Raw genomic sequence first — 27,431 nt, forward strand, 5'->3', positions numbered from 1 at the left:
TAACATCCAAACCTTCCGATATCAGACACTCAGACCGGCACCAAACGTTGCAAGTAAATAGAGTATCAACCAAAACACAGATTTAGTTTGTACTACGTGCTGTCGTCCAGCATAACTGGCGTAAAATGTAATTAAAAGTAACACTAGAACTACGAATCACAGGAAAAGCATAACTGTAAAAAATACGCATAGTTTCCATGGGGAAGTATGTAGAGCGTTAGGTCATCGTACCAAGGGTTATGGATTCAAGCCCCAATGATGACAATTTTTTAACTGAATTATGCGTGAAAGTTTTGTATGGGGCTATTAATACTTCCGCAGGTGTGATGAAGTTGTTTCTTTACTCTACTGTTCCAATTTTTTATGTTCATTCTATGAAACTACAGATACACTAGCTGCTTCATCACGAGTGGTGTCTGTTCTGTCGCACATGTCGACATGCTGCTACAAATTCCGAAAAGTCCTTTTACGTGTCAGGAAAATTTCTTCCATATAACAGTTCCACGTGTAAACAGTTAAAACAACAGCGGTACTTTTGGTACGTTGACATCACAATCTATCAACTCACCCACGCAAGTTCTACAAAACTATCACTCACAGATACCCTTTTCCTATGCTCCGTAGTTCTGATGTTCCTTTCAACTACCATTTACGCCCGTTGTTCTGCTGGACGACAGCACACAGCTCGAACTAAATCGGAGTTTTGGTAGAGACTCTATCGACATACAACATCTAGTCAGCTCTGAGTGTCTGACAGCTGGAGGTTTGGGTGTATTGTAGGGCAATCCACATTCTGAGCAGTTCGTTGGTTTGAGTTTTATAAAACTTTGTTGTCTCATAATTTTATTATGATGCATGTCAATAATTACAGCAAATAAATGTCTATTAATGCGTCTTGATTCTTTACATTACTCAACATATTTCCCAAGGTTATATGACTTACTTATAATAAGTATAAGCTGGTGGACACCTAGGCTTGTTGTAGTCACCATGACAGTGTTACTGTTGTGTACAGGGGCGAAACTCAACGATCGATATCTCACTGTTCAGTGAAGGTAACGAGCATACACCCGTTCATCTTGCTTGATTATAAATTTATTGACTAGGGAAAGCTGATTCGATTTCCCTGAGGATTATACTATAAGTTTACGGTGTGTTGTTTCATGACTATTTGGTTAACAACCCTGCAGTATTCAGACATAGTAAGCGGCAACTTGCATACAAACTTGAATATTAAGAAACATTCATTATATGTAGATGTATAGTGGCTACTGTAAACTTTTGATTCAAACTATGCCATGATATTTGGTGCGCCAGATAACGATGAATCTGAACCGCCACAACAATCCGGTTTTAGAGCTCAGCATGAGTACAAATTTTCCCTCGTTTCACACAGAAAGCACGGCAGCGCCTTCTACTGTTGAAAGACTCAAACAGACTAATTAATAAACGCATATATCCAAGAAATTTTGTGCAAAGTAATTGAAACACAACATTATCAGATTGTTTAGAAATTTTTTCGGTTGTGTCTGCTTGTATTCTGCATACAAAAACAGTCTCAATGACACCAGGATATATCAATGGATACAGACATGTCTCGATTTTTTGCAGAATTCTAACGACTCGTTGTATCAGCGGATGTGGATAGTGATGAAGCAGGCACGGCCAGATGTGTTTACCGACGATAACCACGAGGGCGTGGAGAGAGTGAAGAAGGGGAAGGGCAACTACGCCTTCTTCATGGAGTCCACCAGCATCGAGTACCAGACGGCGCTCAACTGCGACCTGCGCAAAGTCGGCGGGCAGCTCGACTCCAAAGGATACGGCATAGCGCTGCCACGAGGTGAGAAATCGTAAGGTCTCACATTTGCTTCAACTTTTCATCATCAACATTACCAAGGCATTCGGTCGCCCAGGCCACCTGCTTGTCTTACAATAGCCCTCAAAATGTTCACAGCTATGAGAAATCAATTTCAGTTGCACGAACAAGTATGTCCCTATCCACATTTCTTTCACATTTTCAATAAATATCTGTCTTGATCACCTTCAGAGCTTTCCTCCCTCGACCTACCTTCCATAACGTCACAAAACGAGTCTCCAAGTCGCCCATCGTTCCCTATCCATCAGCGTCTACTTCCATTTTTCTGTCTCATAGATTTCGTTTCTGTCTTATTTCAACAATGCATACTTGGTCCAATACATACTCTTATGTATGACATACAGTGAAATAAAAATTTAATTTTCTCTGTCCGATTATCTAATTGTCCATTTCTAGACTGAGCATCGGGTTGCACGGATTTCCGTAAATACCATTTGCTACATTCCACATTTTTCCATTAAAATTGGTATATTACATCACGACAGCCGATATATTTCTAATGCGTTACATCTACATACACAGCTTCTTGGCAAATTACTGTGCACTGCACGGCAGGGGGTACTTCGTAGAATCCTTAACGTCTTTGCATCTCAGTTGATTTGCCTATGGACAAAGGGATAAGTGAATTTCTGTACTCCCTTGTACATAATATCTCTTATTTTCGTGATCCCTGCGCAACATAAACGATGAAGGCACCAGAATGGTCGCATAGTTCTTCGGTTAACTTTTATTAATAGATAATGTCTGGAAACCAACAAAACACTGATGTAATATTCTACAATATTTGTTATTTATTTCACAAACCGGTTTTTTATTGTTACGCCATCATCAGGTAGAAGATAAATATCTGATGAAGTGAAATTTTGTTGGGTCAAGATTTTAAACTAGTAAATCTACACATTATCTCCATATCCAGAGACGAAAATGTTACTGCTCTATTAGGATAAAATGGGAGGAATTATTTCAGAGTAAGTAAAACATAAGATTATTTAATAAGGTATGTGACAATTAACTAATGAACTATATACAAATCACAACGATTGTTCATAGAAGAAAATAAATTTAACGAGAAAATTTGGCGCCATGCTTCAAGTATGTGGCTGAACAAAATAATGTTTTCTTTGACAGGTCCTAAATTACAAGCAGATAATACATACTAGTGAGATTAAGCATGTAAGTGAAACAGCTGTAATTATACAAAGTCAAAATTGTTAACACGAGAAGAGAAATTGTAGTAACTGAAATGAAGGAAAAATGGGACATGTGAGTGAGAGGAGTAGTTTATAACACGGTCTGGATTGGACTATGTGTAGTATCTGCGGTTAGAAGTGGTGATTAAGGGAACTGTGTCTGGCAACTAAGATTGGGCAGATGGACATATGTTTATTAGTTTCCACTCTTTCAAGAAAGTTCATCCTCCTTCCTTTATAGATATCATCTAATACTTCACTTTGTACCTTTTAACTGTGGCCTTCTTTAAGCAGATGGTCTGCGAAAGTAGAGTTTCCTTTTCTAAGTTTCCACCTTCTGTGGTTTTCCTTCAAGTGGGTGCATATTTCCCTGCCAGACTGACCTACACAGAATTTGCAACTATTACAAGTACCACAAAATTGTTAAGGCTTTCGTGGCCACTTGTTGACAAAGTGCCTGTTGGTTTCTGTCTCGGGTTCTTCGGCCGACGTTCGTCTGAAGATTTTTCTGACGTTTCGCCAGCACTAGTGGCTGACATTGTCAAAGCTAAACCTCCATTATTGGTGGTGGACTGGAACCCAGTTCACAGCTACAGACTATATGTACCTCACGCGTCAACGCGAAAAAGCTCGGAATCTTTTTACCAACCTCCGTTGCCCGTCAAAACAAAACATCAATAAAAGACGGTATGTCATAGAATAAAAACTGCCGGATTTCATTATAGTGGTTGGGTCCTAAAGAAGTTGTACTATAGTCATCGCTTTTCCGATCCATACAGAACCGTGTAGAGGCGGCGCTGCCGCGTACTCTGTCATACTGACCCAAATGCAAATGACAGAGCACACGGCCGAGGGTGAGAGGGTGAGAAGACAGATGGAAAAAGTACTAAGGGAGAAGATACAGGTAGAATACCTACTGGGAAGGACTGCGGAGGTAGGTGGAACAGAGACAGGGTGGAAGAAGGACAAGATGGAAGAGGGGAGAGAAAAACAGTTTATGTTCTTCTTTTCTAACAGAAGACTGGAATAAATGAACATTCATGCAATGCTGGGTATATATATATATATATATATATATATATATATATATATATATATATATATATATATATATAAGGAACCGCGGTGTTGGCCGTCGAATGGCGCTAGCTGCGCAGCATTTGTGCACCGCCGCCGTCAGTGTCAGCCAGTTTGCCGTGGCATACGGAGCTCCATCGCAGTCTTTAACACTGGTAGCATGCCGCGACAGCGTGGACGTGAACCGTATGTGCAGTTGACGGACTTTGAGCGAGGGCGTATAGTGGGCATGCGGGAGGCCGGGTGGACGTACCGCCGAATTGCTCAGCACGTGGGGCGTGAGGTCTCCACAGTACATCGATGTTGTCGCCAGTGGTCGGCGGAAGGTGCACGTGCCCGTCGACCTGGGACCGGACCGCAGCGACGCACGGATGCACGCCAAGACCGTAGGATCCTACGCAGTGCCGTAGGGGACCGCACCGCCACTTCCCAGCAAATTAGGGACGCTGTTGCTCCTGGGGTATCGGCGAGGACCATTCGCAACCGTCTCCATGAAGCTGGGCTACGGTCCCGCACACCGTTAGGCCGTCTTCCGCTCACGCCCCAACATCGTGCAGCCCGCCTCCAGTGGTGTCGCAACAGGCGTGAATGGAGGGACGAATGGAGACGTGTCGTCTTCAGCGATGAGAGTCGCTTCTGCCTTGGTGCCAATGATGGTCGTATGCGTGTTTGGCGCCGTGCAGGTGAGCGCCACAATCAGGACTGCATACGACCGAGGCACACAGGGCCAACACCCGGCATCATGGTGTGGGGAGCGATCTCCTACACTGGCCGTACACCACTGGTGATCGTCGAGGGGACACTGAATAGTGCACGGTACATCCAAACCGTCATCGAACCCATCGTTCTACCATTCCTAGATCGGCAAGGGAACTTGCTGTTCCAACAGGACAATGCACGTCCGCATGTATCCCGTGCCACCCAACGTGCTCTAGAAGGTGTAAGTCAACTACCCTGGCCAGCAAGATCTCCGGATCTGTCCCCCATTGAGCAAGTTTGGGACCGGATGAAGCGTCGTCTCACGCGGTCTGCACGTCCAGCACGAACGCTGGTCCAACTGAGGCGCCAGGTGGAAATGGCATGGCAAGCCGTTCCACAGGACTACATCCAGCATCTCTACGATCGTCTCCATGGGAGAATAGCAGCCTGCATTGCTGCGAAAGGTGGATATACACTGTACTAGTGCCGACATTGTGCATGCTCTGTTGCCTGTGTCTATGTGCCTGTGGTTCTGTCAGTGTGATCATGTGATGTATCTGACCCCAGGAATGTGTCAATAAAGTTTCCCCTTCCTGGGACAATGAATTCACGGTGTTCTTATTTCAATTTCCAGGAGTGTATATATATACCCAGCATTGCATGAATATATATATATATATATATATATATATATATATATATATATATATATATATATGTGTGTGTGTGTGTGTGTGTGTGTGTGTGTGTGTGTGTGTGTGTGTGAATGTGTGAGTGTTGGTGTACCACATCACCTCATAAACATTTGGATAGATTTCAACTGCATTTGGTATACTTGCTGGTTATTGTAAGACTCACCACCTCAAATAGGGATAGGAGTGGCTGTGAAAATGATTGGTAACACCTGACAGTTAGGCTGCCCTGCATGACTGGTGTGTTGAGTGGTTGTTCCAGAGGGTGTATATGTGGATGGACACAGCTGAACAGAGAGAAGGGGAGGAGGAGATGGATATTGAGGGGGGAGGATGAGATGGACAGAGTTAAAGCAGAGGAAGGGATATACAGAAAGAGAGATGGAAAGAGGAGCTGGACAGAGAGAGGAGGTAGGATGAGATGGAAAAGAAGCGGAGGCAGGAGGAAATGTACAGAGATATGGACAGAGTGAGGAGGAAGATGGGATGGACAGAGAGAGAGGTGTACAGAGGTGTACAGAGAGAGGGGGAGGAGAAGATGGCCAAAGAGAGGATTAAGGGGGGGGCCAAGACTAAGAGAGGGGGTGGACTAGTTGTATAGAGAGAGGAGGAGGAAGAGATGGCCAGAGTTAAGTTGAAGGTGGGGGTTGACAGAGAGAAGGGGAGGAGAAGCTGGGCAGAGGACAGAGTCTTCTAATACACGACTGTAATAAATATATACCCTGATGATGCTGGGTACTCATCTAGTATATTATAAAAATGGAAATGTATACGTGCTCATGAATGTGTGCATATTCCACAGCTCCTCCCAAACTACTGGACCAGATTCAACTAAAATTGCTACATATATCGATCACTGTCTGTAAAGAAGTACTGTATGAAGACACAGGTGGAAGATGGACAGGTGTGATGAAGCAGGTGGAAGAGGGATGAGTGAGGCAGAAGGGGTAAGATTAGGGGAGCGGTTTAAATTGTTCCTGATAAGTTTGATGAAATTATTTCAACAAAATTTGCTGTACAGCTGACTCTTTATATACATATAATTGTACTGTGGAATGAGTTAACCCTAGAACACCTACAGATAGGGATGGGGATAAATGTTCCAAAAAGTCTATTGGTAGTTCTTTCCTGTATTTAGCTGACTGGTAATACTTTAAAATTATGAAGTCTAATTTCTTCTATTCGTGCTGTGCAGCACTTCAGCAAGGCTGCGAGAATAAACACTATAGCGACATAATATTTTTGCCAACGATTTTCGGAATCAAAGATCATACGACAGGACTGAATATCACAGATAAATTAGTCATCCTCTCTGGAGTCATACAGTGTAAAATAGCAGATAATCAGACACATATGAATGCAACTCATGCGATAATGCAAACGTGGGTGAAGCCATGGGTGAAAATCTAGTACATATTAAAAAGCGGCTTTGACTGTTTCAAGATAAGTTCGACGCAAGTGTTGTGTGTGTGATTCACGAGTGCTGTAAATAAGGGAATGGGACAAATAAAAGCGGATTCGGAGAGGAAACCTACAACTCTAGTTTCACGGTGCAGGTTGCCATCCTCCACAGTGGAGGTACGTTTTGAGAATAGAAAAGAATGATAATCATCATCAAAACTTCATATATCGGACAGACTAATCTGATATTAGAAGCCCCACTAGCCATTTATTCTTTCCTTGCTGCACAGGCTACTCCTTTTTATAAAAATTCTAAGCTTTGTGCTTGAATATGAGGCGCGTCAAATGCACAATAACGTGTCTATGTGTCGAACTATAGTGGAAGTTATAAAATACTACTATAACACAAAAATTTTCTCCTTCACTCCGGAAACGTTTTTATCCGACAGTCAGTAGAAAAATTCTGCCAGATCTACCGTGCAATGAGACGTTTATGAGCGCCAGGTTTGACGACTGGGCTGTGGAAACAGGAGCAGGAGTTTGTGAGCTAAAACTATGTTGGGATTAGTAGATATCACTAGAATGTATACCTGAGTCAGTAAAACGGAACTTTTGAAAGCTGCCTGAGGATTCTGTAAGGAGGGCATTGAGATCTAAGGTCGGAAGATGTTCTGGTATAAGTTCAACACCGCATCAGGCTTCAAAAGTACTGGGATAAAGGTTTTATCTTGAAGAGTAATGGAGGAATGTGATGTTCGGAGAACATGAGGACAGGAGGAAATATGAATAACTGATAGGTTATGTAGGTGAGAGGGATGTGAGGCAGAGAGCATAGCGCAAGGAATGGCAAAATGTACGAGATATTAAGATCTAGTCAGCTTGCGAAGTAAAGGCAGGTCCTTCACACTGTGTGTTTAGTCGGTTGGCATTTTTCTCTGTCCGCTAAATGCCTGCGGCTTTAGCCAACCTGCAGCTGGTCATGTTTCTCAATCAGTGCATACTGTTCTTCCTTATTCCTTACTCTCGACTGACAGGACATTTAGATCTCTCGTTACCTTACATTCTGAGTGTGCAGAACATAAATTTGGAAAATAATTGAATGGATAGCCATGTGCATATTTCAAGCTAGTTAAATGTGAGACACCATTTTCTTTATTTTTTTTTTTTTATATTTAGAGCCTGAGGCGCAATTTGAAGATTTTGGTTTTGGTAAACCACTTGAATTTTCTGCAGGAATATCTAAGGTCCTTTTAACCGCGATCGTTATTGAAATGAATGAAAATTCAGGTTTACGTTTATGTAACGCCGATCCGTATCATTCCCTGATCCTGTCATCGCGATGTGGATTTTTCGACTTCGTTTTCCCATCGTGTTTTCTATTCCTTGATAACATGGATTCCATATACTGATAGTTACACCGCATTTGTACTTCCTTTAGAAACCTAGTTGAAACTTTATGGCATATTAACCCTGTGTGCCGGATAGGGACTCGAAAATGGGACCTTTGCCTTTCGCGGGCAAGTGCTTTATCACCTGAGCTATCCAAGCACGATTCACGACCCGCCCTCACAGATGCACTTCCGTCGATTCCTCTTCCCGTACAAGTTCAAATCTGTCAGAAAGTTTCAAAATCGGCGTTCACTTCGCTCCAGAGTGCAGTTTCTAGAAATGTTACTGAAGGGCTTTGCTCAGAACTGCTCACACATTGTTCTCCTCCCGATGCAGACTCACCGTACCGGACGGCGGTGAGCGGTGCGGTGCTGCAGCTGCAGGAGCGCGGCAACCTGAGCGCGCTCAAGAACCGCTGGTGGAAGGCGCCCGAAGGCCAGAAGTGCGACGAGGACGACCCGGACAAGAACAGCACCGAGCTGGGCATCCTGAACGTGGGCGGCGTCTTCCTCGTGCTCTTCTTCGGCACGCTCATCGCCTTCGCCGTCTCCGTGTTGGAATTCCTCTGGAACTGCCGAAAGATCGCTGTAGAGGAAATGGTCAGTGCCGTTCAAGTATTCGCGCATTCTCGTGTTACACACTACTAAACGCTCCACCGTTTTATGCCCAGTAACTAGGACGGTGAGTCAAATGAAAATCTTAAATATTTTTTTAAATATTATTTATTGTGCAGAAGTGGTACAAAGCTGTATCACTTTTCAACATAATCTCCCCCACGCTCAGTGCAAGTCCTCCAGCGCTTACGAAGTGCATAAATTCCTTCAGAAAAAAATTCTTTTGGTTGGGGTTGTTGGGGGAAGGAGACCAGACAGCGAGGTCATTGTTCTCATCGGATTAGGGAAGGATGGGGAAGGAAGTCGGCCGTGCCCTTTCAGAGGAACCATCCCGGCATTTGCCTGGAATGATTTAGGAAAATCACGGAAAACCTAAATCAGGAAGGCCGGACGCGGGATTGAGCCATCGTCCTTCCGGATGCGAGTCCAATGTCTAACCACTGCGCCACCTCGCTCGGTTAAATTCTTTTGGTAGTCCGCGCAACCACTCATACACCGCGTGGCTTACCTCTTTATCAGAACGGAACTTCTTTTCTCCCATTGCGTCTTTGAGTGGTCCAAACATATGGAAATCACTTGGGGCAAGGTCTGGTGAGTATGGTGGATGAGGAAGACACTCAAAATGCAGGTCTGTGATAGTTGCAACTTTTGTACGGGCAGTGTGGGGCCTTGCATTGTCATGCTGCAAAAGGACACCTGCTGACAACAATCCACATCGCTTTGATTTGATTGCAGGCCGCAGATGATTTTTTAGGAAATCTGTGTATGATGCACTAGTGACAGTGATCCCTCTAGGCATGTAATGCTCCAAAATGACGCCTTTTTCGTCCCAAAAGAGAGTCAGCATAACCTTGCCTGCTGATGGTTCTGTTCGAAACTTCTTTGGTTTTGGTGATGAGGAATGGCGCCATTCCTTGCTCGCTCTCTTCGTTTCCGGTTGGTGGAAGTGAACCCAGGTTTAGTCCCCAGTAACGATTCTTTCAAGGAAGCCATCACCTTCTCGTTTAAAGCGCCGAAGAAGTTCTTCACAAGCATCAACATGTCGTTCTCTCATTTCAGGAGTCAGCTGGCGTGGCACCCATCTTCCAGACACTTTGTGAAACTGGAGCACATCATGCACAACGTGGTGTGTTGAACTATGACTAATCTGTAAACATGCTGCAATGTCATTCAGTGTCACTCGGCGGTTTTCCTTCACTATGGCTTCAACTGCTGCAATGTTCTGTGGAGTCACAACTCGTGCCTGACCTGGACGAGGAGCATCTTCCACTGAAGTCACACAATTTGCGAACTTCCTGCTCCATTCGTAGACTTGCTGCTGTGACAAACATGCATCACCGTACTGAACCTTCATTCGTCGGTGCATTTCAATAGGTGTCACACCTTCACTACGCAAAAACCGAATAACAGAACACTGTTCTTCCCTGGTGCAAGTCGCAAGCGGGGCGGCCATCTTTATAGTGATACTGCGACGGTATGTGTGCATCTGCACTATGTTGCCACCTTCAGGCCATTCTGCACGCTGTTTGTAGCACGCTTACCAACTTACCGGATAACGGCGCGAAATTTCGATTGGGTATTACAAATTTAAGGTTTTCATTTGACTCACCATCGTATGTCGTTACCGTCACGAGATCCGTAGTCTAAAACAGCTGGGTTTCCAGATTTGAAAATTTATGTGGTTTGCAAATGGTAGAATGGTGCCTCTCGCAACGCCAAGGACATAAACTTCCACAAGATTAGTGTAACTGAGCTAGCGATCCGTTCCTTGCGACTGGGGAGTAAACTGAATAATAAACTCTCTCCATCTTTTTCGGTTCATATGAACACTGCAAGCAGCTTCGGTAGCGCTCAGACCGGAAGTATTCACCTGTACGTTGAAGCTGGAATAAAATTTTGATGAACGATATTTCATCATATGATCTTAAATTATATGTTAATTTCGTGAATGAAATCTCAATGTTTTGAACAATATGTTGTGCAATGAAGATATGTTTCTAGTAAAAAGCACAACATTTAATCTGTAACAAAAATGTCATAAACTGTGCACTATAAATGCGTAACAACATACTTGGCTTCGTACCCCGAGTCACTTGACTTAGGTGTTGGTTTCAGTAATCTGACGTCATACGGAGTTTATGCTAGCTGTGGTCTGTGGATAAAAATCTCATGAAAGATCAGGGACGATGGCCTACGGCGCGCTGCGTCTTGCAACCACATACTCTACAGTGCGGTCCGCCTTCAAAGGCGTCACACATTCTCCCTGTGTTCACTCTTTACATGAAAGGAAAAAAAATACAGTTTCTGTAGACATCTAACAGACATATATTTTAATGTACAGTACATCCTAAAAACGGCTTGTACACACATCGCGTCGTGTGTTGCAGTTAGAGAGTGTCACCGATCATCTCGCGACCGTGCTGAATGAAGAGAAATTGATATTACCTTGTATGAGCCTGAATTTAACTAGTTTTTCTTTCATCGTATTTACGCATGACACTGGTCGGATAAAAAAGAGGCACGTTAGTGTTCTGGATAATTTTACAATATAAACTTCGTGTGAACTTTAATTGGGGTTTCATACTTATAGTTATTCCAAGTCATTATTATCTGGAACAGGACTTATGTCATATTATTCTATGTCGCAAGTGTCACATTGTGTATGAAAAATTTTGTTAATGTTAAGGATAATAGCTTCGTTAGAAATTAAAACTAGATTATTCCTTGAGTTACACGTTCATGTTTTTGCAGACCAATAAGTTATGAAATAACTTCTGAGCTGCTAGAGTAACGTCTAATTTTTGAAATCAGTACTTAAAAGAAATATTAAGATCAGTGAGTCTGGCAGATGATAGTAAATTTTAATTGTTACTTGTCAGTTTGATACATCGATGTCTTGACTGTCATACTGCATTGTCGATATGGTACGAGGGGCGATCGGTAAGTAACGCAATAAATTTTTTTCTCGGCCAAGATCGGTTTAAAAATTAAAAAAATTGTTGTGATACATCGTGGACCATTCCCGCGTTAGCCCCAATTGTTCCATGAAGTTCCGATTAGTGACGGCGCTATACGTAGCCTTCACAATGGTGTCTTTAACGGTGGTGCGCCTGAAGCAGAGAGGAGTCGTTGAGTGTTGAGTGTTTATGGAAAAAGTTCAAGGCAATCGTAAAATGCGTTTTAGACAGGTACGTGCCGAGTAAAACTGTGAGGGACGGGAAAAACCCACCGTGGTACAACAACAAAGTTAGGAAACTACTGCGAAAGCAAAGAGAGCTACACTCCAAGTTTAAATGCAGCCAAAACCTCTCAGACAAACAGAAGCTAAGCGATGTCAAAGTTAGCGTAAGGAGGGCTACGCGAGAAGCGTTCAGTGAATTCGAAAGTAAAATTCTATGTACAGACTTGACGTCGATCTGTTGTAAATTTTAGAACATGTTTTTCGCTCGAGTATCATGTCGTTTTTGGAAACCCAGAATCTACTATGTAGGAATCAACATGGATTCCGGAAACAGCGATCGTGTGAGACCCAACTCGCGTTAGTTGTTCATGAGACCCAGAAAATATTAGATACAGGCTCCCAGGTAGATGCTATTTTTCTTGACTTCCGGAAGGCGTTCGATACAGTTCCGCATTGTCGCCTGATAAAGTAAGAGCCTACGGAATATCAGACCAGCTGTGTGGCTGGATTGAAGAGTTTTTAGCAAACAGAACACAGCATGTTGTTATCAATGGAGAGACATCTACAGACGTTAAAGTAACCTCTGGCGTGCCACAGGGGAGTGTTATGGGACCATTGCTTTTCACAATATATATAAATGACCTAGTAGATAGTGTCGGAAGTTCCATGCGGCTTTTCGCGGATGATGCTGTAGTATACAGAGAATTTGCAGCATTAGAAAATTGTAGCGAAATGCAGGAAGATCTGCAGCGGATAGGCACTTGGTGCAGGGAGTGGCAACTGTCCCTTAACATAGACAAATGTAATGTATTGCGAATACATAGAAAGAAGGATCCTTTATTGTATGATTATATGATAGCGGAACAAACACTGGTAGCAGTTACTTCTGTAAAATATCTGGGAGTATGCGTGCGGAACGATTTGAAGTGGAATGATCATATAAAATTAATTGTTGGTAAGGCGGGTGCCAGGTTGAGATTCATTGGGAGAGTGCTTAGAAAATGTAGTCCATCAACAAAGGAGGTGGCTTACAAAACACTCGTTCGACCTATACTTGAGTATTGCTCATCAGTGTGGGATCCGTACCAGATCGGGTTGACGGAGGAGATAGAGAAGATCCAAAGAAGAGCAGCGCGTTTCGTCACAGGGTTATTTGGTAACCGTGATAGCGTTACGGAGATGTTTAGCAAACTCAAGTGGCAGACTCTGGAAGAGAGGCGCTCTGCATCGCGGTGTAGCTTGCTCGGCAGGTTTCGGGAGGGTGCGTTTCTGGATGAGGTATCGAGTATATTGCTTCCCCCTACTTATACCTCCCGAGGAGATCACGAATGTAAAATTAGAGAGATTAGAGCGCGCACGGAGGCTTTCAGACAGTCGTTCTTCCCGCGAACCATACGCGACTGGAACAGGAAAGGGAGGTAATGAAAGTGGCACGTAAAGTGCCCTCCGCCACACACCGTTGGGTGGCTTGCGGAGTATGAATGTAGATGTAGATGTAGAGTTTCTTTTGGTAGAAAAGCAGAGCATCGGAAATTTTCTTAGGCGCTTGCACAATGTCTACGGAGACCTGGCAGCAAATAAAATCACGGGGAGTCGTTGTGTGAGTCGTCTGTCATCATCGCAACAAGTTGGCGCAAACCTGTCCGATCTCCCGTGCGCCGGCCGGCCGCACACAGCTGTGACTCCTGCAGTTGTTGGAAGGTGCGGACACTTCCACTCGAGGTCATCGACAGATCACAGTGAAACACCTCGCTGCACAACTGGACGTCTCTGTCTGATAGTGCGACACACTTCGTTGGACTGCTCTTCCCCATCAACCCTAGTGCCCGGATCTCGCACCTTTTGACATAAAGGACGCACTCCACAGGAAGCAGTACGTGGATAGCGGGGAAGTCACTGATGCAGCAAGACATTAGCTCCACCATCGGCCAGTTGAGCGGTTGCATGTGGGCATACAGCCTCCCCCCCCGTAAGGTGGGATAAATATCTCGCATTGAACATTGAACGGTGATTGTATTTGAAAGGTAGGATTTTGTAGCCAAAAGAGTGACGAATAATATGATATATTCAAATCCTGAATAAAACCAATCAGATTTCAGAAAGAAAGTGTTGCATCACTTACTGAATACCCCTCGTATGTTTCTTGATTCGCATTGTAACATTGTTGTTATTGTGGTCTTCGGTTCTGAGACTGATTTGATGCAACTCTCCATGCTACTCTATCCTGTGCAAGCTTCTTCATCTCACAGTACTTACTGCAACCTACATCCTTCTGAATCTGCTTAATGTATTCATCTCTTGGTCTCCCTCCTCTACGATTTTTACCCTCCACGCTGCCCTCCAATGCTAAATTTGTGATCTCTTGATGCCTCAGAACATATCCTACCAACCGGTTCCTTCTTCTAGTCAAGTTGTGCCACAAATTCCTCTTCTCCCCAATTCTGTTCAATATCTCCTCATTAGCTATGTAATCTACCTATCTAATCTTCAGCATTCTTCTGTAGCACCACATTTCGAAAGCTTCTATTCTCTTCTTGTCCAAACTAGTTATCGTCCATGTTTCACTTCCATACATGACTACGCTCCATACAAATACTTTCAGAAACGACTTCTTGACACTTAAATCTATACTCGATGTTAACAAATTTCTCTTCTTCAGAAACGCTTTTCTTGCCATTGCCAGTCTACATTTTATACCGTCTCTACTTCGACCATCATCAGTTATTTTGCTCCCCAAATAGCAAAACTCCTTTATTACTTTAAGTGTCTCATTTCCTAATCTAATTCCCTCAGCATCACCCGACTTAATTCGACTACATTCCATTATCTTCGTTTTGCTTTTGTTGATGTTCATCTTATATCATGGACTACCAGAATTTTGAGAGCGAGTTTCACTGTAATACACAGCAGTTTCATCCCATTAGCATTCGTTGAACAATTCAACGCCACTCTCGCTCTGATTAGCAGGCAACTTTCGGAAATCTCTCTCTCTCTCTCTCTCTCTCTCTCTCTCTTCCGTTAATCCGATATGTGCTGGTTTGTAGGTCCACAGCAATAAGTGATGAAACGTTAGACAAGGGTATCGAGACTTTTAAAAGCAGGCTCACAAATTTGCGTTATGAAGAATGGAGGTGCAAGCTCAGTTCGCAGACCGATGAAATCGAGCAACCTGAGGACCATAAACTGACATCCGATCATCGATTGACTGGTGCTCTGGCTTGTAAATTTGCTCATTTTGGAAGCACCACTGTTCACACGATTGTAACAAAATATCTGAGATACCGAAAATTGTGTGAAAGGTCAGCACACATAGCTTACTGAGCGAAACAAAGAGCAGAGAATGTGAAGCGGACGAGCGTTTTTCGACCACTATCGATAACGTGGAGATGATTCGTTTCTCTACATTGTTAAGGGCGACCAGATGTGGACATCTTACAACACAGAATGAAAACAAGTCAGTGCTGTGATTCCAATGAACTCCGTCAAAATCGAAAAATTTATACTTATTACTCGAACAGTGGAAAATCCAGGATGGAATGCAACAATATTATGAAAAAGGGAAGTTGCTGCACACAATATAGCGGAGATGCTGAGTTGCCGACGTCTACTGCCAAAAGCTCACTAAACTCTAGACGTGCCATCCAGAACCAATGACGGGGTAACTGTTGTCCTAAATAATCCTCCTCCTTGACAACCGCGTGTATGTATCGTTACACGTACAAAGACAAGATTAAGCATTTCCATTGGGCCTCTGTCAATCAACTCTCTACAGTCCCTATTTTGTACCCAGCGCCCAGTAATTCATTCTTATTTGAAACAGTGCCTTGGTGGACGATTTTTTGAAGATGACGAGCAGTTAAACGCCGTCGTTGTCAACTTGTTAAGTTCTCAGGCGGGAAATATCTGTGCAAGGGGGCTGAAAGAACTGGTGCAACGTTACGAAAAGTGAAGGGCGATAACGTCCAAAATTGAGTATTTTATTCATAGAAAAAGTTCTTTCTGTTATTTACAATTCTTTGATGTTGATTCTTCCTGTTATTTTCTTATTTTTGTAATCCATGGCACTGATGACCTCTTTTTCCAGAAATGGAGGAATATTTGTTTCGTTAGACTCATTCATTCAGCTGAGGTGCCCAGAGAAGATTAATCTTCGCTTTGCCACTACTTTTACATTTTCTGAATATTTTGGCAGATCTCTTCATTGCTTCTCATATTCCAACTATCCAGAGTTTCTATCGGTTTTCCTAATAATCCGTCTTTCGACCATGCCATTCGAAAAACTTATAGTCCATCGTTAAGCATTCACGTGCACGTAAACATTCGGCTCGTACTGTTGTAGAATAGCATTTCACTTTTTTTCAGGACAAGCATTTCTTGTTGTGTATGTTATAGTGGAACTGGATGCTTCAGGGAACGCATACCATCTGGTGATGGTGCACCGCCACTGACTCCTTCAGTCATTCAAGTTTGTCCGAACAATACACATTCACTGTGGATAGTGCATCATCGCTAGTGGACATATACCACCACTGTCAGTGGGAAGACACGTGAACGATGGTTTCAGTAGCAAAACACAGTCATATTTAGAAAGTTGCTGTTTATAAGCTGAAATTTGAAAACATAGTCGTATTATATAAAACTCATGGTACTACAATAACAAAACACACCCATATTTCGAAAGCTGGATTTCATGAACTGCAATTTGAAAGCATAGTCATATTATATTAAATTAATTTATTGCGAGAATGACTTGTACCATGGCAATTAGAGTTGCAAAACACATTTTTTCCCTTGGTAAAGCAAATCCAGAGCCCGACATTTGTGGCGACAGTTGCATTTGAAGACTCCCTGGCCGCTTTCCGTCGACTGAGACGTCGCACCTGTCCTCAGGGCAACAGTTTTCTCAGCTGGGACTTCTTCCTCTGACATTATTCTAAGAGGGCAAGTACTGAACTGGGCCATCAAACCAAATGTTGTCACAGGTGTAGTCGCAGTCGCATATCATATCGCACCTTCCAGAAATACTTAAACACAAAACCTGGTTCAGCACACCGTCTCTCGTTCCGATTCGCTAGAAGCGATCAGCCCTTGTCTCGAAGACGACTCCGAAGATCGACGGTGCACTTCCTCTTCCACTTCTCCTTGCTGTACATCTCTTTTCCACTGGCGACAAAAGACGATCCGAGCACGGCTGTATTCTTAGTGCTTGTTGCTCTAAGCATTTGCACGCTTCAGTTCTGCGCTTTTTAATAGCACGAGCTGACACGTGAGATTAATTCTGGGAGTATTCATTATTGTCTGGAACACATTCTTTCTCTTTCTTCTTAACCGCTGTTCCTGTTGGTGTGTTATCCTCTTGAACTGGAGATTTGCTACAGTCATTATCCTGCAACGTTTCAGTCTGTTTCTCACGGCTTGCACTCACTCGATTAATTATATTTTGAAGATCTCCTCAGAGTGAACGTTGGCCAATACTTCAGGAGGTAAATTTTGTGAAGGCAAACATTGTTTAGGAGGGCACCCAAACATCGTTTCGTTCGGGGACCTTTTAATTTCAGAATTTACAGCGCTGTTCTTCATTAACTGCATAAATCTTTGTGCAGGGCTCCACTCGGCGGTGTTGTGCATCTGCATCCATGTAGTTAACGTATTTTCTATGCCCTGATTTGCTCACTCTACACTGCCTTGGCTCCGGTTGTGTCTAGGTTTACAGTGCACAATCCTTAAATTGGTCATAGGTTTATTAAGCTGCTCATCATTTTGCTAACAAACTCTCGACCATTGTCTGACGGCAGCTCTGGGAGAGCCTGACAACGGAGAAATCTCAGTAACGTTTCCAGAATGGCATTTTCACTCTGCAGCGGAGTGTTCGCTCATATGAAACTTCCTGGCAGATTAAAACAGTGTACCAGACCGAACTCGAACTCGGGACCTTTGCCTTTCGTGGGCAATTGCTCTACCATCTTTTTTTTTTAAATCTCATTTTGTTCGATTTTGTTCGTTGCATCTGCTCGGGGCGGACGTCGTAAGACATCCGTTTAAGTTCGTTGTTGATTTAATAGCTCAGTTTTTTTTTTATTACAGAGGGAGCTAACCCTCTGACCGAATACGCTGAGCTACCGTGCCAGCTCCATCTGAGCTACCCAAGCAAGACTCACGCCCCGTCCTCAGAGCTTTACTTCTGCCAGTACCTCGTCTCCTACCTTCCAAACTTTACAGAAGCTCTCCTGCGAACCTTGCAGAAATAGCACTCCTGAAAGAAAGGATATTGCGGAGATATCGCTTAGCCACAGCGTAAGGGATGTTTCTAGAATGAGATTTTCACTCTGCGGTGGAGTGTTCGCTGATATGGAACTACGCTGATATGAAGTTTCATATCAGCGAACACTCTGCTCCAGATTGAAAATCTCATTCTGGAAACATCCCCCAGGCTGTGGCTAAGCCATGTCTCCGCAATAACCTTTCTTTCAGGAGTGCTAGTTCTGCAAGGTTCGCAGGAGAGCTTCTGTAAAGTTTGGAAGGTAGGAGACGAGGTACTGGCAGAAGTAAAGCTGTGACGACGGGGCGTGAGTCGTGCTTGGGTAGCTCAGATGGTAGAGCAGTTGCAGGCGAAAGGCAAAGGTCCCGAATTCGAGTCTCGGTCCGGCACACAGTTTTAATTTGCCAGAAGGTGTCAACAACGTTTTCGTACACGTCCTCAGCTGGTTTTAACTTCATTGCCCTGAAAACAAAGAATTTAGTGAGATGATCCTGATAAACAGTTATGAATTTAAGTCTCCATCTGGTTGCAATTGAAAGTCTATGAGATCAGCTTGACATCTTGTATTCAACTCTTTGAACAGCACGGAACTCACTACCATTCCTTATTCTGAATTTTTTGTATCTGTGAACAATGCTCACGTAAGTTAAGAATAATCTGGACATCTCTGTAAGTTATATTATGGTATTTTGACTTTAAGGATTTTGTCATTCGGTCGCGTCCAGTGTGGCCAGTCATTACATGAGCATCATGCAGAATATCATACAGTTCTTCATCATAAACTTTGTACTTAAATCTTGCCTTCTTCAGTAACAGATTGTATTAATTTCTGTTATTCCATTGACCTCAAGTAGTTCACATCTTTTCAAATACTCGTGTCGTTTCCACCTGTCTATCAGATTTTAGCGATTTAACCTCGCTGATAAATGGCTGGTACTTTCCTCTGCCCATGAGAACACAATTATATGTAATTTTGATTCCCTCCTTCCACTCTAAAATGTCCATAGAACTTCACTGATTCAACGATAGCTGCTCTGCTGTCAACCATAGCTGCACTGCTGCGTAACATAACAACAACCAATTGCCGATAGGTATATTCACGTCGGTGCCTAGTACCATTACTAGATGCACCGCCGATAATTTTCTACTGTACACATCAATTAACCGAGGGCAGTGACGGTACATCGTCATTAGGTGGATATTTTTTTTGTGCTAAACTTTTACCTAGCATTTTAGTGATGGTGTATTCGCACCAGGGAAGGCTTACTGTCCCTAACCACCCACTTCCAATATAACACGTATGTGTATTAATCATAGCGTGTAGGCTTTCACGGCCGGCGTCTTCAGTAATTAAAACTTCCGGGCTAAGAGGCCGTGGTCCAATAGTAGAAATACTTCTCCCTGACGTTTCGTTGCCAGCTGCGGGCAACATCATCTGAGGTGAGTCTACGTATGTGTATTGTTAATTGATCTATGCGGTCTTTCTATTTTATTAACTCGCACAGCTCTCTCAAATTTTACTACTCAGTTATGCAGTGCAGTTTTTGCAAGATATTCACGTTTATTAATTCGCTGTATTTTATCTGTTTATGTTTCTACGTATTTTGGAGAATTTTGTATATTTGTCACTAATATCATTTTCTCAGCTGAAATTTTGAGACTAGTTCTGTTGGCTATTTTTTCCAGAAGATTTATTTAAGTTACTGCAGCTGTCAAATTTCCTGAAAATATTGCAAAATCGTCTGCAATGGCTATACGGTTAATCTTAATACCATCTGATTTTCTCCCCAGCATTATCGGTTCAGTTTTATGCTTTTATAGCTGCAAATTCCAGATCCTTTAAATATTTCGTAAAGCACAGCTGAACTACGAATGTGATAAGCTGTCCCCTGTCTAACACTTTTTACATTAAACGGCTGAGATGTTTCTTCCATAAAGTTCACTTTAGATATCGTTTTTATTAGAGTTTCACGAATATTTGACAATTTTATAATTTTTTCAACTCATTTGGACAACTCTTGGACCACGGTGCTTGCACTTTCTCTGTGCTTTTGTCGTCTGTCACTTTTGGTGTTCTTGGTGACGCTTAGTAGCTGCTTCCTTGTTAGCACCTTGAGCTTTACTGCTAGCCCAGTAATCCTTCTTTTCCTGCTGAACTCTATCTCGCTACCCTTTGACGATTTCCTTGTGTCATTGTGGTTAATTTCTGGAAGGGCCTGATTTGAATAGCTAAGTGGTAGTCAGCCCTGTTATTTAAGTGCTGCTTAACGCAAAGTACTGCAAGGTCTTCCTCTATTTGGGTGATCTTCAGGGATCTATTGTCTGTATCGTCGTTGGCTACTTTGAAGATCTTATAGTACAGCCTATGGGCGCCCGTTCTGTACTGGTGGCCACAGAAAGCTAGTCATCTTCTTGTGATTCCATCGCTGAGGTTCTTTTGGTGTTGGTAGAGTTCTCTTGGTGTTGGTAGAGTTCAGAATTAGGTCTGTAGCACTGCCTCCCACCCGATAGTATCCTCGGTCCCACTATCTTTCGCAGAAACTTCCTATCTTGTAATTCGAGGATTCTTATCTGGGTCTTCCTCGTTAGGGATCGGCACTCTCCTGCATAGAGGACTGACGGCCTGATACTGGTGTAGTGCCCTAATTTGATTTTCATCGATGGATATTCCGAGGCGTACATTTTTCGGTGTACTGAAAAACGCGCCCAGTGAGATTCGCGCCCAGAAAGGATCGAGGACGGGTCCGCTAATCCCCTTGCCCGGCAGACAAAAGAGTTGAAGGACGCTACCTGGAGGTTTCCGAGCTGGAGTTTTCAGCCGTCAGACAGAGAGAGAGAGTAAATACAAGAGGTTACATTCTTTTGCTTCACTTGCAGTACCATACAGCAGTCATTATCAATATCATTATAACAAAAAGGCTCTGAGCACTATGGGACTTAACTTCTGAGGTAATCAGTCCCCTACAACTTAAAACTACTTAAACCTAACTAACCTAAGGATATCACACACATCCATGCCCGAGGCAGGATTCGAACCTGCGACTGTAGTGGTCGCGCGGTTCCAGACTGTAGCGCTTAGAACCGCACGGCCACCTCTTATTATGACAACTACACTTCTTGAATACTCAGAAATATCAAGTGACTCTATACTTAGCGATTAGTAATGTCACTCAATTTTAACTTTTAATTTATAAAAACTAGCGAGGAATTGGGGTGGTGACTCTTGAATGAGAAGTATAATTGTAAAGGGTTGACTCTGAAAAGGGTTCGCTTTTGTTTTGGTGTATTGTAAAACACATATACTGTATTTTAAAAATAATCTGATTTCCATCACACTTTATCCAGGTTTTGGATTGGCTAAAGAGCAAAAGTAATTTAGGAGTGTTTAAAATCAGCTTATAAGTATCATCAACATTTTTTTAAAATTTTTATTATTTTTATATAAGTTGCTATTTACATTTAAACACTATTGTATCTATATACATCTTCTGATAAATTCAGTCGTTTTTGTAGGTAGGATATGGCTTTCAAGCAATCCTTGATCTCACCATCCTCTTCGTATTTTTTTACTATTTTTCCCAACCTTTCATCACGTTTCATGTAGACTGTTTTTTCCGTTTACCTTCCATACTTAGTTCTGCCCTCATTAAGGCGCACGCCGAATTTTCTGCTTCTCTTTTCAAACACCTAATAACGTCATTAATTTTCGGATTTGGTTTAGCAAGCATGTTATTAATTTTGTGGTACCAACCTTCTACAGCGTTGGTTGTTTGGTGGCGCCGTTTGTAGCAACTCCAAAGGTTGATAGGGGTTTCTTAATTCTCCAACCATCTATCTACGAAGTAGTCAAAAAATTCAGAAAGTTTGGGGATATCCGGTGCATGTGAATGTATCTCCAGCCAACCATCACATACATCTTCAGGCCGTAGAAACGCCAGTGTAGCACACATGCGAACATGTTGTCTCACTTCTTCACGTTCTTTGTATTCATGAGTAAGTCCTAGCTCTTGAACTTTTCTCCAGAGACACTTTCTCATATGGAAATAACATCCATGCACTTCAGCTGTCGGAAATACAACTTTAATTGCTGAAATCGCAGCTGATTCGAAGTCTACGGTCACGTTTGCAGGTTTCCATTCTGGAATTTTTTCCATCAAATTTCGGAAAAGACGGATGTACGTCTCTTTTCTTTTGTTTGGCAGTAGTGCAAAGGCAACTGGATAGATGTTTGTCTCATTATTTGTACTCCCAATGTCGGCGTGAATGGTGTATATCTGCGAAAACTGTTTGCTGCAGCACTTGGAAGTAGCATCCATAAAAAAGTCTTGTTTACTCCTTAGAGCCTCTCTTCCTGCCCTTCCGCTAAAAACTATTATCCTCTCTCCTAGTTTGTCGTCGCTTAACGGAAAACTGCTGCCATCGTTCATAGCTAGTAAATCTGCCTTTAGGCCAATTTCTTCTCTTGTCGGTGGATCTCTCTCATTTCTCTGTGATTTTGCCCGCTGGTGGTACAAAGCTCTCTTCGTTGTTGGCTGCTCTGACATTTCAGTGACAAAATCATAGCCTCGATTATGCAGGCAACCCAGCTCCTCTGAATATATTTTTGAAATAGACGTCTCTTCGTCTCTTGCCCTCTTCTTTGCGTGGTTCAAAGTGTGGTGTCACCGCCAGACACCACACTTGCTGGGTGGTAGCTTTTAAATCGGCCGCGCTCCGTTGGTATACACCGGACCCGCGTGTCGCCACTATCAGTGATTGCAGACCGAGCGCCGCCACACGGCAGGTCTAGTCTAGAGACTCCCTAGCACTTGCCCAGTTGTACAGCCGACTTTGCTAGCGATGGTTCACTCTCTACTTACGCTCTCATTTGCAGAGACGACAGGTTAGCACAGCCTTCAGCTACGTCATTTGCTACGACCTAGCAAGGCGCCATATTCAGTTACTATTGATATTGATATTGTGAATCATGTACCGTCAAGAGCGACATTCATCATTAATGGATTAAAGTTAAGTATGAAACTAATCACGTCCGCTTTCTGAATTCTAATTCCTTGTCATGTTCCAGACCTCACGTCAGTATAGTTCTTCCCTCCTCACGCCAGCCTGCGTGAGCTAAAACGCATGCATTTCGGCCTCCTCTCGTAACACGGTGTTGGATCTTCTGCCAATACAACACAAAATCTTCCTTACTTCCAACCGAGCGACATCCGGAGGTCCACATTGATGCTCGAATGACAAAAGCACTGTCGAATCCTTCGTTTTCAGCATTCCTCGGCAGTGGTTTGCTCTCTGTCTTGAACAGCGCCACGTTACTGTTCCATCTTCTTTAGTTCTCTTCACTATGTAAGAATAACCTTCGTAGTGGCAACATGGCTTACCGTGATTAGTGGTTGAAAATTCCATATATGAACTACTGTGTCAAAAATACACGAATCGCGCGATGTGAACTCTTCGACAGTCAGAGCGGCACTAAGGCTGTGTTTGTGTATCAAACAGTCGGCGGCTGTGCCTAGTACCGGGGAGTGGGGGAGTGTGGGTGGGGGGGGGGTGGGGGGGGGCAGGGGTGGGCAGGTCCCTGTGTCCGAGGAACAGGTAGTTTAGGGTGATTAGGACGGCCCGGGCGCGGGAAGCCCGACACAAAGGGAGCAGGTATTGGGCGCGAATCTCACACATTTCTGGTTGGGCGCGAATCTCACTGGGCGCAATTTTCATAGATTCACATTTTTCTGCAAGTGTAATAGGCTCTAAACATAAAACTTTGAACATAGCTGCTAAGGTTCAGTGACCGTGTCAGAATTATATAGTAACGAATAAGCCCTCAGTCACAAATATTAAGTCAAAATTGACCTGGTTTCGACGCTACTATGAGCGTCGTCTTCAGAATTAGACTAACTGTACTAAAACATTAGGTATATAGTGCATTAATAGAATTAAAGTTTGTACTAAATGGTTCAAATGGCTCTGAACACTATGGGACTTAACTTCTGAGGTCATCAGTTCCCTAGAACTTAGAACTACTTAAACCTAACTAACCTAAGGACATCACACACATCCATGCCAGAGGCAGGATTCGAAACTGCGACCGTAGCGGTCGGGCGGCTCCAGACTGTAGCGCCTAGAACCGCTCGGCCACTCCGGCCGGCTAAAGTTTGTACTGACGCGAAAAGATGCAGTACCTACAAGTCACATATTAAAAAAGATCTAAGCCGGAAAGGCGACGTCACGAACACTTGTGAGATGGCGAGCCGCTAAGGGCTGCTCGTACTGTGAACAAGGACTAGCGGGTTCGCTTACTGGGGTCAGTGAGCGGTTTCTTTGACATTTATCAGTTTGTGGAAGTAATCAGATGTTATTGATTATTATTATAATACATTATAAATTTCATTATAATTATTAACATTAACTAACCTGTTTAATGTAGTCAAGGTAATGTTTCATATAAAGGTAAAAATCTGTCCATCTATTAACAATAAAACAAAAGAAAAACAATGAAATTGGTAAGTACTGCTACGAAGTGCCAGGTGCAAAAGAGGAGAGTCACCATTACCATGGCTGATATAATTTAGACGAGATTTTCTAACGGTTGTGTCTGTGTCAAGGTACACTACTGGCCATAATATTGATACACCACGAAGATGACGTCCTACAGACGCGAAATTTAACCGACAGGAAGAAGATGCTGTGATATGCAAATGATTAGCTTTTCAGAGCATTCACACAAGGTTGACACCGGTGGCGACACCTACAACGTCCTGACATGAGGAAAGTTTCCAACCGATTTCTCATACACAAACAGCGGTTGACCGGCGTTGCCTGGTGAAACGTTGTTGTGTTGCCTCGTGTAAGGAGGAGAAATGCGTGCCATCACGTTTCCGACTTTGATAAAGGTCGGATTGTAGCCTAACGCGATTGCGGTTTATCGTATCGCGACATTGCTGCTCGCGGTGGTCGAGATCCAATGACTGTTAGCAGAATATGGAATCGGTGGATTCAGGAGGATAATACGGAACGCCGTGCTGGATCCCAACGGCCTCGTATCACTAGCAGTCGAGATGACAGGCATCTTATCCGTATGGCTGTAACGGATCGTTCAGCCACGTCCCGATCCCTGAATCAATAGATGGGGACGTTTGCAACACAACAACCATCTGCACGAACAGTTCGACGACGTTTGCAGCAGCATGAACTATCAGCTTGGAGACCATGACTGCGGTTACCCTTGACGCTGCATCACAGACAGGAGCGCCTGCGATGGTGTACTCAACGACGAACCTGGGTGCACGAATGGCAAAACGTCATTTTTTCAGATGAATCCAGGTTCTGTTTACAGCATCATGATGGTCGCATCCGTGTTTGGCAACATCGCGGTGAACGCACATTGGAAGCGTGTATTCGTCATCGCCATTCTGGCGTGTCACCCGGCGCGATGGTATGGGGTGCCATTGTTTACACGTCTCGGTCACTTCTTGTTCGCATTGACGACACTTTGAACAGTGGACGTTACATTTCAGATCTGTTACTACCCGTGGATCTACCCTTCATTCGATCCCTGCGAAACCCTACATTTCAGCAGGATAATGCACGACCGCATGTTGCAGGTCCTGTACGGGCCTCTCTGGATATAGAAAATTTCCGACTGCTGCCATGGCCAGCACATTCTCCAGATCTCTCACCAATTGAAAACGTCTGGTCAATGGTGGCCGAGCAACTGGCTCGTCACAATACGCCAGTCACTACTCTTAATGAGCTGTGGTATCGTGTTGAAGCTGCATGGGCAGCTGTACCTGTACACGCCATCGAAGCTCTCTTTGACTCAATGCCCAGGCGCATCAAGGCCGTTATTACGGCCAGAGGTGGTTGTTCTGGGTACTGATTTCTCAGGATCTGCGCACCCAAACTGCGTGAAAATATATTCACATGTCAGTTCTAGTATAATATATTTGTCCAATGAATACCCATTTATCATCTGCATTTCTTCTTGGTGTAGCAATTGTAATGGCCAGTAGTGTACATGGCGAATTTCGTAAAGAGATGTGACTTGCGACGTGTGTGCCGCAGATGACGCCGTGGGAGGCGGTGGTGTCGGAGCTGCGGTTCATCGTGCAGTGCGGCCTGGACGCGAAGCCGGTGCGCCGGCGGCGGGAGCCCGCGCCCAGCGATTGCAGCGACTCGCGGCTGCACTACGGCAGCCTCTGCAGCAGCGGCCGCAAGTAGGCGGGCGAGGACTCCAGCCGGCAGCGGGCGGCGGCGGGCAGTTCAGCTACACACACAGTGCCACTGCTGACGTTCCTGCGGCTCGCTTCTCTTCATTGTGTTAATGTATCCGAGTTTCTAGCCGCGTTAACGACTGAATTTTTGCGGACAGTGTTTCGACGGCTGACCCCTTGTCACCTCAGTCAGATGCCCGAGCAGTGGTCCAGCGTCTGTGTTCTGCTCTGATTCCAACCGCACCGTGAGCTACCCACCAAGTAGCACACTGTCTAAAGCCGTATTGAACACACGTTCTACGCTATGACTCAATTTTCTGCCTGTGCTCATTCTGATATTCGGTGAAATAAATGTCTACTTGGCTTTTTTTATGGTGGATAAGATGACCCATGTACATTGTAAGACAAAAAGAGACGACGTACCACCAGAGAATTATCCGAATGGGACGGAAATAGGTACACGCGATGTACAGTCGTGGACAAAACGAGCGAGACCCCTCGCCTTTTCGTTATGCTGATCCGCACGGCTTTAAAGTCTGCTACACAGCATAACAGGCAAGGCGACGAAGTGCTACCAACATACTATGCGCAGGCGTGAAATTGACAAACTATCTGAACTTTTTTAGACTGTATTCCATAATTTGTTAGACTATATTAATGCTGATTAGTGTGTTAAATACAACACGTAAATATAAGACAGAACTGAAAGAACAAACGCTAATTGGTATGAACTGGACAAATAAAAATGAATTTCAACTTATCGAGATGACTTAACTGTTTCAGTAAGACAAAGAACCCCAGATCGTTACGAAGTAGCAAAATATTATCCGCATTCGGCCGCGA

The 27,431-nt window shown here is 43.7% G+C and overlaps 1 protein-coding gene across 1 annotated transcript in view; it reads left to right on the forward strand.

Moving 5' to 3' along the window:
- Positions 1–27,060, forward strand: part of LOC126234556 (glutamate receptor ionotropic, kainate 2-like) — a 237,767-nt gene extending 210,707 nt beyond the window's left edge. Inside the window, exons 15-17 of the mRNA XM_049943257.1 lie at positions 1,612–1,843; positions 8,664–8,926; positions 26,440–27,060. Coding sequence (XP_049799214.1) covers positions 1,612–1,843; positions 8,664–8,926; positions 26,440–26,595 — 651 coding nt within the window. The 3' untranslated portion in view covers positions 26,596–27,060. The remainder of the gene's footprint in view (positions 1–1,611; positions 1,844–8,663; positions 8,927–26,439) is intronic.
- Positions 27,061–27,431: the final 371 nt, after the last annotated feature.

This window comes from Schistocerca nitens, chromosome 2 (assembly GCF_023898315.1).
Source record: "Schistocerca nitens isolate TAMUIC-IGC-003100 chromosome 2, iqSchNite1.1, whole genome shotgun sequence".
Classification (NCBI taxonomy): domain Eukaryota; kingdom Metazoa; phylum Arthropoda; class Insecta; order Orthoptera; family Acrididae; genus Schistocerca; species Schistocerca nitens.